The following is a 13,855-nucleotide window of genomic DNA, read 5'->3' as shown; positions in this document are numbered from 1 at the left end:
GTGGGCAGCGTTTCACTAGATGCCCAGTGACTCCGATGTGACGTCACGCAGGCGGCAAAAACAAAAATGACGTTTGTGCCGAGTTTCCTCAAAGAGTAGATTTTATTGTTTACTTTTTTTTTTGCTAAATTTAGAGACAGAACCTGTACGTTTTTCGAAATACGAAATCAAGAGATTATTTTTACCCAGCCACCGTTGCTTATTCGCATACTAAAGGTGAGCGTATTGATATGTAAGTTACATACGAGCGTCGCGCGGAGCTTCAGTGTTGTTAAACCGTTACTGTTGTTTAACAATTAAACATAGTTTACAGTTTAACAGCGATTACGAATGGTTATAAAACCACCTTACACTTAATGGTAATGTTTATATACAGATATATGTATTATGCTTGTAGTTACTAGACAGATAGCAAATGTCCTGTTTACACTTAATGTTACTTTGATTCCGTAATGACATAAGTTAATTGTTTCTTTCATGTGTAACGTTAACGTTAACTGGATTTCTGTATTTGACTCTAAAGAGCAGTAACATAGTAAAACAGAGCGTACTAAATAAAATATTACATGCCATTGTCTTCTTTTCAAAATTAAGCAGTCTTGTTTTATATCATTATTAATATATTTGGTGAATGGTGATTAATTTGAAAGATTATTTGCAGGGTATTTTTATAAATACGTGGTCATGGACTCTGCGGAGACGAGATATGGCCATCTGCTTCAGCCCCTGCGAGACCTCACCAAGAACTGGGACATTGACCTGGCCAGCCAGCTCGGAGAGTATCTTGAGGAGGTGAGAAAACACAAGACAGACTGATCAAGAAGCACCTTCATTCATTTAAAGCTTCATTTTCTAACATTAAGTATGCTGTCTGTGATCACAGCTGGACCAGATGACCATTTCATTCGATGGTGGGAAAACCATGATGAACTTTGCAGAGGCTGCACTTTTAATCCAAGGATCCACATGCATCTATGGCAGAAAGGTAAAACATTTGATGTTTTATGTGTGTGCTACAGTGATTAGTTTCACTGATATATAGATTTAGTAGTTTTCATTAAAGTAAAAATGTTATTTAATTTATTTACTTTTGGATATTTTATTAAAAAGTTTAATGCGTGGCAGAAATAAATACATTTATAATTCATATTAGTATCTTAACCGTCATTGAGAATCCAAGCAGCTCATAAAACGATCACAATAATCCACAAGTAATTCACACAATTTCAGGCCGTCAGTTCACATCTTGAGATGCACAAATATGCATGTTTGTCTGTATCAGGAGAGACATATGCACTGAGCAAGCGACTTTCTCACTGGAGGTGTCATTATTTTATTATTGCATTGGCATTATTTTATAATTTCTCACTAGAGGTGGAATTATTTTATTATTGCATTGCCATTATTTTATTATTTCTCACTGGAGGTGGCATTATTTTATTATTGCATTGCCATTATTGTATTATTTCTCACTGGAGGTGGCATTATTTTATTATTGCATTGCCATTATTGTATTATTTCTCTCTGGAGGTGGCATTATTTTATTATTGCATTGGCATTATTGTATTATTTCTCACTGGAGGTGGCATTATTTTATTATTGCATTGCCATTATTGTATTATTTCTCACTGGAGGTGGCATTATTTTATTATTGCATTGCCATTATTGTATTATTTCTCTCTGGAGGTGGCATTATTTTATTATTGCATTGGCATTATTGTATTATTTCTCACTGGAGGTGGCATTATTTTATTATTGCATTGCCATTATTGTATTATTTCTCTCTGGAGGTGGTATTATTTTATTATTGCTTTGGCATTATTTTATTATTTCTCACTGGAGGTGGAAGAATAATGATTTGTTTATCTGTAGCACACAGATTTTCACTTCAGTAGGCATTTATTTATGGACTGAAGTCGTGTGGATTACTTGTGGGTTATTGTGATGCTTTTATCAGCTGTTTAAATTCTAATTTTGACGGCACCCATTCACTGCAGGGGATACTTTAGTTAGCAAGTGATTCTCAAAATCTACTAGATGAAGAAATAAAACCACCTACATCATCTAAAATTACATTTTTGTGTGAACTAATCCTATAATATGTAATACATTTATTATGGCAAAAGACTTTCTTCACAAAATGATCTGTTCTGAATGTTTAGGTCGAGCTCCTTCACACTCTGGTGTTTCAAACATTAGATTACATCTCTAACAAAAACAAAAAGTAAGTGTTATTGTCCTGGACCTTCATATTCTGTTTATTCTCTTAAATCGGCATTTGGTGTGTTGTCATGCTGTTTGTCCCTGTTTCCACAGACGTGACAAACAAGGTTCTTCATCAGACGGTAACCAGGAAAAAAACCCTTCAGGCAATGAAGGAGATGATTGTGAGGTGCCCAAATGAGCAATAGTGCTTATTAATTTAAACAAAGATTTCAGTTTTTATATATCTGTGTGAATAATTGAGTATTCTTATGCAGTTTGATGAGATTGAGCAGGATGAGAACATCAACTCTCAGAATATAACGATGAAAGATTCAACAGAGGTGGGTTGGGCTTCACCTCATCATACTTTTTGTTTCTACAATTTATAATGTCTATACTAGGCATCCATACTAATCTGCGTTTGTGTCTTTGACTAGGAAAAAATTTTTTTTTTTTAATGCTCTGCAGACCAAGTTGTATAGCATGTGAGTTTTGTTTTGTCTTTTTTATTTTTATTTTTTGATATTCTTTTTTTAGACAGTGAAGATTATTCGTCTCCCTCCTGAATCTCTCATTCCTGTAGAATCACTTGAGAAACAGAAATACCCCCTTCTCAGGTAAAGACCCACACAAACAAAGAAAATCGTGGCACACTGTTCCTTCTTTAATTATATTGGTTCTAGAGTCCAAAAATAGCAGTCCAGTCACATGCTCTCCAGGAGAATATTACCTGAACAAGTGACTCAGTTGCTGGAAATTAAGTTCAACTTGCAAAGAGCTAAAAATGCTTTACCAAAATGCTTTTTTTTTTATCCTCTAGCCTTAAAGGAGAGCTTCTTGGCAGCTGTAAGGATTTTCGAATGAATCATTTCACCATGGATGAATCCGGATTGATGCGTCTGGGCTCTTCCCACACTGACTTCCTCAAGGAGGTCGCAGAAATCCAGCACAACTTCTCTGTACATGAAGCTCTGCCTTTAGATAATGGTGAGTACACAGGCTTCTCGTGTGACAGTCTATACAGATGTTTTTGAAAGTTTCATGAACGAGAACTTGCACTAGATCAGATTATTACAATTTTTTTTTTTAAGTCAATGTATGGTCATCAAAGAATACTGAAAAATATATTACAATTTCCTCAAAAAATATGAAGCAGCACAATAGCTTTCAAAATAACAAGAAATTATTACTTGGCACCAAATCAGCATGTTATAATGATTTATTAAGGATCATGTGACACTGGAAACAAATCAGCTTTGCTATCACAGAAAAACATTTAAAAATTTAAAATGTTATAATACAGTAAAATAGAAAAATTTCTTTTTAAGTGTAATAATATTTCATAGTATTAGTGTTTTTATGTACTTATGTACTAAATAAATTCCTTTGTGAGCGTATGAGACCTCTTTCAAACAAATTTTTTCTAAATCTTACTGACCCAAAATTAAACCTGAACCTTATTGTTATTACAAGACTTATAGATTACCACACTGATCTGCTTTGTTTTTGTCTTATCGTTGTCATCTGGGGTCCAGAGGGTGTCGCTGAGGTTAACGGTGGTTACGATGAAGAAGATGGTGGTGCGGAGGTTCTTCCTCCACTGGAAGATCATGGGATGCAGGTTGAGTCAGAAGAGTGGGTGGAAAGACATCAGGTGATTAACAATTGATATATTTGGCATTTGGAATAAGATCTGTTGAATGTAATTATTAAAGTTTTCCATTTTTTTAATGATCTAGGCCCCTAGTGAGAGGAGGATGTTAAGACCGAGACCAGCAGTTCAGCCAGTTCCAGAGGAACCCAAGCAGCTCAAGGTATAGATTCTTCACACTTACACTAAATCAGTCATGTAAAGAACATTCACATGTAGTACATGTTAAAATATCAATATGATTTTGGTATGTTATGTTTGTTATGCATTCTGTAATCATGTCCTCGTAAAAGTAATCAATTGCATGTGTATATTCCAGGAAATTGTGGACCCTTGGAAAAGCCATGATTCATATGCTGCATTTGGGGAGGACAAACCTCTCAAAACAGGTGTGTGCTCAATCTGATGTTCTTCCAATAAAATAACTCATTTCATTATTTTATTGCAGTTGGACTTTTCTTTTCTTCTGTGCTCTCTAGGGAAGTGTTATAAAGTGCCTGCTGGTCTTGAAGAGTCTGGAAAGAGGAAGAGGAAGGGTCCTTCAAAACTTCAGGACTTTGGGAGCTGGTTCTCTAAAGCCTGTAAGCTGTTATCAGGATATTATTTGAAAAGGAATGGATGGCATAGCTGTTTGGATGAATTAGAGTAGTTTTTTTTCCCTTACAGTTGAGACTGCAGACCGCAAGCTTAAGAACGGACCTACTTATCCTGGTAATATAAATATATATACATTTTCTCTAAGTAGTGGTTGAAATGTATACAAATGTTTGTTTTTCTTATGGTAGACCTTAATTACATCTTTGTGAGTAAAATGGGTCAGCGTCTGAAAGCACAGAAGCAGATCCTCAGGAAAAGGGTAAGTACAATTTTGAGTTGTGTGATATATCATTCAAAATGTTTGGGCTCTTATATTTCAAATGAATGCTGTTCTTTTGAACCTTCTGTTAATTAAACAAATCAGCAGGATCTGTTCTCTCTAGACACTCCCACACTAGCATTCCTATTCTTTTTCTATTCTAGCTACTTGTTTTCTTTTCATTTATATTCAAAAGCCTTGCTACTTGTATTTTGCTAGGCTAACCAAGACTTGTCACAGCATTTACATATTATTGCTCTTTTGTAGGTTTGGATAAAAGCATCTGCTAAAAGACTGAATGTAAATGTAAAAGTGACACTGAAGACTGGAACAATAACATTTTGGCTTTAGCATTATAGGCATAAATTACATTTTAATTTATATATTAATATCAAATTGAATGTGATCAAATTTCACAATATTACTGTATTTTCTATATCAAATAAATATCTTGCTGAGGATAAACTTTGAACAGTAGTGTATTTGTTATGTGTCATGTGACCAGAGGTATTTTCTGTTTTAGGGTGTTTTTGTCTCTGATGAGGAGTTAAAGAAAACTTATCTGGAACCAGAGAATATTGAGGACCAGGTCGAGGTTGTCCGGCATCCAGACGAAGAGGGTGAGATGCACACACTAAAAATAATCCAGGCCTAGACTTTTTCCCCTACAACATTATTTGCCCAGACCCATTGTTTAAAATGCACCAGACATAAATATTTTGTGGTTATTCCCTCAATTTCTTTCAGGCGAGGACTTTTCGGATGAGGAACATGACAAGTTGGTTGATGATCTTGAACCCGCGGAGCACCTTGGTGAACAGGAGCAAATTTTCCATGACTTGCATATGAGCCGGATGAGTTATGAAGATCTGGTCAAGAAGAGTGTGGTACGAAAGCTTAAGATCGATTTCTAGAGAAATGAATTGGACAGTGGTAGTTTATTCTTTCTAAACTTTCTCTGTATGTAGGACCTGTTTCTGGTGAACTCTCAGAAGTATGCGCAGGAGACTGCTTTGTCTCGGAGAGTCAAAGAGTGGGAGGATGGAATCAACCCTCATCTTGCTGCTCAGGTAATGTGGGCTGAGCCTTGCAAGGTTTCTGTGGTAAAATATTCAATAGTGATTTAAACAATTGGTGGCCATTTATCCCCATTAAATGAGTGTCTGAAATATTTTGTGCACAGGAGACCCATCCAGTTTTTGACATCCATGAGTATGGAGACAGAATTGTCCAATCCCTCTGTAGTGTGGGTGTGAAAAAATCATTTGCCTTTGTCGTAAAAGGCAAGGAGAACACAGAAGCCTGCAGATACATGCTGGCTGCACTTCAGCTGGTGGGTATTAAAAGCAATGACTGCTGGTATTTTCTACCTGAGGCTTAAAGTATAGTTATGCATTACCAGAAAGGTTGTTTGTGGCATTTTAAGCAACTTGTATTTCTTTACTGAGATTTGTATTGATACTTGCGACGTTTAAGTTAAAACAACATAACCTTCTAAAAAAAAAAATGTCACCTGATGCTACTTTTGTATTACAGGCCAATGATTACACGGTGGAGATTGACAAGAGACATGGGCTTGAAGAGAGCGTAGATACTATGGAGCTCACGTTACTGACTACACAGAGGGCTCATGAACGTCTCAAAACCTACAACGCACCATCTGCTACAGATATACCTTGACCCTTTATGTTTGTTTATTGCTCATCATCTCTTACCTTCGGCCCCAAACATTACCTTTTTATCACCTACAATTTCAGAGATAAAATCCACACAAAGGATTTTTTTTTTTCCGTCTGATAATTCCTGTATTCTTATATCCAGCACTGTACTTAAGATTTCAGTTTGGCCTTTACATATGCTGAAGAAAAGAAAAGAAATAACAGGTGAAGAAATAACCCGTGTTTGAGATTGGCTTTGCATTTTAAGAAGCTAATATGTCATATTTCATTGGCTAAAATTATGAAAAAAAAGTCTTTAAAATGGTTAAAAAAAAGTATTTTTCTATGCATTCTTTGAGATTTTAAAATGACGGAGACGTTTCCCTCCTATTTTCATCTCTATGTAAACTGCATGTCTGTACAGTTTCTAAACCAATTTTTGGTCAGAAGACACACAAATAAAAGAGTGCTGAACTATTTAAAAAGTCATTTTGTGTGATGTAAGTAAGTAGCATGTGCAACTAACATTTAGTAGCAGTGAGGTATATGAGAACTGCTTCTGGATTTATAGTTTAGATAAATAGTAGCCTTTATATGTACTGTACAGTTTTAATCAACTGCACAAACTGAGTTTAAATCAGAAATAGAACATTCCCTCTAACAATCTTTTAATTATGTGGATATTAATTCATGTTTTATATTTTTATAGATATACTTTATTTTTATTTGAGTAATTTTATTTGCTTTTTCACAAAATGCAGTTTCATAACAAGGTTCGGGAGGAGCACGTCAGATACTTAGCCTAATTAGCACAGGTGGAGCCACTTAAGATAATCAATCTTAGGGTATAAATACAGCTGAATTAGCCTACCTGTCTCCATTAACGGTTTATCAGCATCCCCCCTCCACCCCATCTCCTCCACTAGAGTTCATTTTACACTTTTACATATACGGGGGTGGTACTCCAGGTTCGGGCCATTCCCGAGCTCGGAGCCCCTTCCCCGGACAGCATGCCAAATATGCATTATAATACTTCAGCTAATTATATGTAAGTGTGAACTCGTGAAAATAGTTCTGTGTAGCTTTAATTTGAGTCATTTTAGTACTTTTTAGTAGTTTTCAGCATTTTCCACATTTTCAAGTTTTAGATTTTCAATATAATATTTCAGCCTAATTTTAATTACAAAAAGATAATAGTTTCAGTTTAACTTGATTTACAATGCCATTATTTATTCACGTGGAAGCAAGCACGTATCTGATCAGTGTTTTGAAATACAGCTTTATTGTGCAAGCATTTTCCCCCCATTTAGATTAATCTGGAAATAATTTAACATAGTTTATCATATGATTACGTATACTCTCAGCAATCTGAACATCGCTTTTCATTCTATTGTAGTAGTCCAGGAAGAGTCCGTCTGGATTAACCAGGTAGATGATGATGGTGTGGTCCACAATATGATCCCCATCCTCACCTTTAGGCCCAGCGCTGGCATAGACCCTATAATCGCGTCCTGCATGCTTCACTTCCTCTGCAGTTCCCGTCAATCCAATCAGCCGGGGGTGAAAATCTTTCACGTACTTTGCCATAGGATGCTCTGTGACATCAAATGACAGTCCAGGCCTCCGAGGCGGCCGAGTCCCAACATCCTCAGAATAACTGATGAAGAGTGAGTGGAGAAATCACGTTCAAGGCTCTGAATCCTTGAGATCTGTCTTCCTGCAGACGGACATACTGCAATTTACAAGTGAAAAGTCTGGTGTGTTTATTTAGGGTTTGAGCCTCAACTCAGCAGGCAGATCTACAGAAACAATCTGTTGATATTCATAATATATTCATCATAAATTATTCAGATCTTCAAATGAAGAATATTTGAAAACAAAAAATCTTTAGTTTATAAATATTCAACATATAATCATCGGTATAAAAGTATATAAATAAAATAACACTATAAAGTAAAAACTATTTTTGATACTGCAAATTTTATCTTGATTTTTGTTATATTGAAAACGAATAAACAAATATATTAAGACATATAAAGGATTTTAAACGGACACTTGATATGTATGTAACTATCCCATCCCATGAAATAGCCTTCTATGGAAGGTAACGTTAGCAAAGATAGCTCTTCGAAAAAATGTCTGTTTATAATACTGTCTTTGGTCGGTGCAAATACAGGCGTTGTAATATGAAGTCAATATTACAGTTACAACACGTTTAAATGTCACAAACCCTGAGGTTCCAGTCGTCTGTCCACATGTAAACAGCATGTAACATGTCAGAATTGAGTTTCGAGGGCGCAGATTCGTCGTATAATATTGTCGTAATTGTAAATTACATAATAATAAATGAAATATAAATAAGCATAATTTTATATTATTCATTATTATACATTACTATATACTATGTATCGTTTTTGCTAAGATACATATCTTGCGGTAGATTCGTCATTACCGAATGGCCAGTAGATGGCAGATTGGTAAAAAAAAAAAAAAATTATTGTGTTTTAGGGGGTTCGTATTGCATATAATTATACTTTACATCTAACAACCAAGAAAATAAATAAATGAAACAGGAAACACGGAAAAAAAAAACATTTTCATGATAAAATAGAAAACATTTGTGTATAAAGTGCATTTTAATGCATCTAAAAAAAAGAAAAAGAAGACTGACATTATATGATATTAAGCAGCGCAGCTTTTTCAACATTGATAATCAAAATATTAGAATGATTTCTGAAGAATCACGTGATACTGAAACCTTTAGTAATGGCTGCTGAAAATTCAGGATTGTATTCTCTGGGACCAATCCAGAACATTGGGCCTGATGTTAGAGGGAAACCATAGCCCTAATACCAATGCCAGATGGCTGACATCAGAGCAGATACAGTGATCACTCCCCTAATATTACTGGCCTCAGATCTTCTCGTGGACATGATGGAATAGCTGAAGGTTAATCCACATCACCTTTAGAGCAGTGGTTCTCATATTGACTTAAAGGCCCACTGTCCAAAACATTGTTCAAAGGACCTCTAAATAATAAAAGAGGGGGGTAATTTAATTTAATTTAGGAATTTGAGTCAGATCATTAAAATGATTCATATTAATTATTTTATGAAGTTAAATTAATTAAATATTATTACTTTTTTTTCAGTCGTCTGTAAAAGTATCTTTCATGTTTGTTTTCTTTTTATTCTGTAGCTGTGGAATGTTTATGATGATCAAGATGCAGAGCTTGAGGCCAGCCATACTTCTCTGCCCCAGTGGATGATGGGACAGTTATAGATTTGCACTTACTAAGGACACATTAGAGCTTCTGTACTATCAGGCCAAGTGGGAGAATCTGGCCCACCTCGCCCTGCTTTTCAATACATATACTCGGTATGCTGTTATCTCACTGATGCTGGAGTTGCATTCATTTTAATACTTGCCAATAGTAAACATTAATCCAAATGTTCATGAATATAATTTCTCTTGCAAAAGTCTATTGAAATGCAATGAATCATGGGTTTCAAGGCGTGCTACTCTCACATGGTAATAACTGTTCTGGTGCATGTGCAGAGGATGTTGTTGAACAGGATCAACTGATCAATTGATCTGGGGACCCATCAGCCCCTCAACCTCACTTCACCTACACTGAGATGCTCTCTCTGGAGAGAAGGTATAAAGAAATTATCACATACACATCATGTTGATTAACTTTGACAAGAGCTGCTTAAAATTGAGTTCACAGCCTGTTCAATGCAAACCTTTAGAATGGATATTCCAGTTCTGTGTCCATTACAGTTGGAAAAATGTCTATATTTTGTAACTGACGTCCATAGGTGACATGCAGGAATTATGCAAGCAGACAGTTACTGTTTCCCTGTGGAGGTCAGATTATTTTTTGATTAATTTACCATTTTATACATTTTGCATGTCATATTTGGGTCATATATAATTACCCAAAATATATAATTACTTTTTTAAAAAGATCATAACTAAGTCTTATGTTTATGTTTATAATTTACTGGTCAATTTAATTCATCGTTGCCAAATGAAACTATTACTTTCTGTAAATTAAATCTTACTGGCCACAAGCATTTGAACAGCAATGTAGGACAAGAAAATATTTTTTTATTAATATGTGTTTATGTTTGTGTCTAGATCCACACACGCTTTCTAAAGTAAGGCTTTGGACTGTGCCCTGCAAAGCTCTGGAGTTCTGGAATCTTGCGATGGTGACTTTCTGGAAACCCCACGGCTTATGGCCCTGTGTTCATGGAGCTTTGCTTTCAGCCAAGATTGCACAGTAAGTGAGAAACCATAGAGCATATTTGTGACTGCTCATTACAGCAGTATTATTTCCCCTATAATGACAGGCACATCCTGACTTCCAACATCGATCAGCACACAAAGTGCTGCCTTCTATCTGGCAAACTCGTCATTATGAGAGCTGAATCACTTTTCATAGAGTTGAAAAAGAGTTTTTGGAACTCCGCTAATGAGGAAATTATGACAAGCAGCACCCGTGTCAACACTAAGAGTTTAATAAGATCATACGCTCCCCAGTTACAGGTAAAGGTATTGACAGATTTGGGGGCCTTCATTCAGGCATTTAAAAAACTCAGCAGTCTCACAATTCATGAGATGCCTGTACCTCATGCAGGCCACCACAGAGCAGAGAAACCATCTTGGGTAAAGCAGCATAAACAATTAAAAAAATACTCAGTTTACAAAAGCAATACAGCAGTTAATTTCTTTACAGTAAAGTGTAGAGTTTATATGTTTCTATAGCACCAAATCAGCATATTTAGAAAGATTTCTGTAGCAGCATGTGACACTGAAAAATTCACATTGAATCCCACAGCCATAGGAAATATTTAATGAAGGGAAACCGCTGTCTTCCAATCTTCTAGTTAACCTGTTTTTATACACGTACATCATTGACAAAATACTGTACTGTTTGTAAAAAGCTTAATGTTTTGTATGATCTTTTACTTGGGTAATAGAGGAAGTGGTTAACAGTAGGCAATGTAAAGACATCAAGGATCTTTATGGCAAAAATTGACCAGGTGACTCCTGATGGCCAGAGTTAACCTCATCTTGGCTATATGTAGCACTATACATGACTTGCCTGAGCCACTGACTCCGGGTATCATACCATTATCATCTTATTATGGACAATTACAGATAATAAATCTCCAGAACACATTACTGAATTATTTTCTTTAACCCCCAGAGTTATCCGAATCTCAGGAGAAACGCTCTAGCACTTCCTGTTTGCCTGATGTCTCCAGCAGTGACGAGTCCAAGGGTCTCCAGCTCGGTGCCAGGAAACTCACATTAGGAGAATTCAAGGTGCTCCATTCATTTCTGTTAAATTGTTCTTCCAGATCTAGGCCTATAAAAGCATTTTAACATTGTTTGACCCTATAGCATTAATAGCTGTAAAGTATAAAGTTATAAACACAAATATAAATGCATCTGCTGAATGCCAAGAACATTAAGGACAAAGTGAACATAATGTCTCTTTATTGCCCCTTTCAGACCATACTTTTTAAAGAAGCACAAGCTCTGGTTAGTCCAGAGCTCTTTACTCCACATCCTCTGAACACCGATCCTGAAGAAATGGAGCTGGCAGTGGAGATCAGACTGTTAATGTCCAATATCAACATGCACCAGGTCAGAATGTCTGCCAAGTAGTACAGAAACTTAAATCATGAGGAAAAATGCATGTTTGTGAAGTTGTGTGGGTGTCTGTATGAACACTACTGTTACAAAGCTTGGGATCAGTGTTTTTTTTTTAAGAAACTAGTAGTTATATTCAGTAAGGATGCATGAATTTATTCAGAAAATATGAGTAAAGACTTTTATAATATTCCAAATAAGTGCTGTTTTGAACTAAAAAAAAAAAAAAATGCATCAGGATTTCCAGCAGCAGCAGGAGTAGTGGCATCTAAAAATTCAGCTTTTTCATCAAAGGAATAAATTACATATTAAGATAGAAAGCAGTTATTTTAAATTGTAATAATATTTACCAATATTAAGTTTTTTTTTTTTTAAGTCAAAAAAGAAGCCTATGAAAATTTCAAAAACTTTTTATGGTATCGTAGGCCCCTGGGAATGCATGCTTGTCTGTATGTTTGAATCCATTATAAATCTGAACATCTTTCCTCTCTATTGTAGTACAGATCTGTCAGTATCTGCTTTGAGGCTCCTCTTTATCCAGGAGTCCTGGACCACCCTCCTCTGCTTTCAGATGACCCAGAGCCAAAGCACATCAGGTAATAATCAACCTCTGATTTACTGAGATAAATTCAGTGCTTAATTCAGATCTTGCATCAGTTTCATTAGGCTTTTATCTCTCTGTCTTTTTCTCTGCAGACAAGCTCCCGGGACAAAAAGTCTGTTCTTGATCTCCATAGTGGAGAAGTTCCAGAAGAAGTGGAAGCGAGAGAACGCATGGATCTCCTTCTCTGGCTGCACTGTGGGCTGGCGGTAGCTCGCTCCCTCGAAGGCCATGTCCCTGAACTGCAATCTGCTCTGGTTAACTGCTTTGCAAAGTTTAATGTGGTGTGAATGTTGCTCGATCTAACTGGTATCTGGTGTTTTTTGACCACTTGTGCTTGTTTGTGCAGGTGCGGACAGCAGTGCAGAGGCGTTTTGGCCACTGAAAGAGGGTCTGGAGGAGACTGAGGCCTGGGGAGACCTTGACACTAAAGCCCTGTTACTCCTACAAGGTGTCCAACTCAACACACACCGTGGCAGACCCAGAGAAGACAGTACGTCCACGCTACAGATCAGTAGTTTGTTACGACAGTTGATTTTGATTTAGTGCTATTTGACTCTTTCTGATGGCTGATGTGTGTCTGTTTAGGAGATTGTGAGTTGAGAGGAACAGGAAGACACACAGAAACTACTGCAGCAACAGGTTTTTTGATATTATTATGCTCAAAATGTTTGTTGAAGCCTGACACAAGTAGATATTCATGTGGACTTAACCTTTGCTGTTATCTAAAATGTGTTAACTCAGCTGCTTAACATATAGAAATTTTGTTTTGTAAATTGCATTGGGTGTGCTATTTGTTTTGTTTAAATGTTATATTTCGTTTGTTCCATTTAGTTTTTTTCTGTTTTGTTTTGCTTTCCCTTTTTCATTTAGTTTTTGTTTGTTTGTTTAAGATGAATGCATGGAATTCTCCCATTAACTTACACTGAAATAATATTCAGAACTGAAAATGTTCCGTGATATTTGAGTACTAAATTGTGAATGGTCTTCTTATCTTATGTCATTTTGCACACCGAGTTGTCATTGGTCATGTATTTAAGCATTACATTTACACAGAATTAAATGTCAAACTAATTATTTTGCTATGCCATGGCTATTTCTTTCCAAAAATGGCTTAGTAGATGCTGCTATGATGAATGTGGATTCTATCTGTTCTAGGTCGATCGTTGGCATTGCAGGCTTTGTCAAGTTCCTCTGAGGGATGTGAGGAACCCTGG

The 13,855-nt window shown here is 36.1% G+C and overlaps 1 protein-coding gene and 1 long non-coding RNA gene across 2 annotated transcripts; one reads left to right on the top strand and one right to left on the bottom strand.

Annotated features, from left to right (window-relative positions):
* The first annotated feature begins 31 nt into the window (after positions 1–31).
* Positions 32–6,847, top strand: LOC113077880 (condensin-2 complex subunit H2-like). Its single transcript, XM_026250147.1, has 19 exons — positions 32–216; positions 662–792; positions 884–985; positions 2,163–2,224; positions 2,317–2,392; positions 2,481–2,546; positions 2,743–2,822; positions 3,026–3,192; positions 3,741–3,859; positions 3,945–4,019; positions 4,176–4,245; positions 4,336–4,437; positions 4,523–4,567; positions 4,642–4,712; positions 5,236–5,332; positions 5,460–5,599; positions 5,681–5,782; positions 5,896–6,045; positions 6,249–6,847. Exons 2-19 carry the CDS (start codon positions 685–687, stop codon positions 6,390–6,392), a joined length of 1,776 nt encoding a protein of 591 aa, XP_026105932.1. The 5' UTR covers positions 32–216; positions 662–684; the 3' UTR covers positions 6,393–6,847.
* Positions 6,848–7,632: 785 nt separating this feature from the next.
* LOC113077879 (uncharacterized) lies at positions 7,633–8,646 on the bottom strand. The gene is made up of 2 exons (XR_003281399.1): positions 8,601–8,646; positions 7,633–8,169 (listed from the first exon to the last, which is right to left on the bottom strand). It is a non-coding gene; the product is annotated as an uncharacterized LOC113077879 (long non-coding RNA).
* Positions 8,647–13,855: the final 5,209 nt, after the last annotated feature.

Source organism: Carassius auratus, unplaced genomic scaffold, assembly GCF_003368295.1.
Source record: "Carassius auratus strain Wakin unplaced genomic scaffold, ASM336829v1 scaf_tig00023455, whole genome shotgun sequence".
Lineage (NCBI taxonomy): Eukaryota > Metazoa > Chordata > Actinopteri > Cypriniformes > Cyprinidae > Carassius > Carassius auratus.
Note: the sequence above shows the minus strand (reverse complement) of the source record. Positions and strands in the feature narration are given on the sequence as shown.

Excerpts from the sequence above, each read along its gene's own strand:
- LOC113077880 (XM_026250147.1), top strand. The coding sequence starts at position 685 with ATGGACTCTGCGGAGACGAGATATGGCCATCTGCTTCAGCCCCTGCGA. Across the intron at positions 793-883 it reads TCGGAGAGTATCTTGAGGAG|CTGGACCAGATGACCATTTC; the intron begins GTGAGAAAACAC and ends CTGTGATCACAG. Across the intron at positions 6,046-6,248 it reads TGCTGGCTGCACTTCAGCTG|GCCAATGATTACACGGTGGA; the intron begins GTGGGTATTAAA and ends TTTGTATTACAG.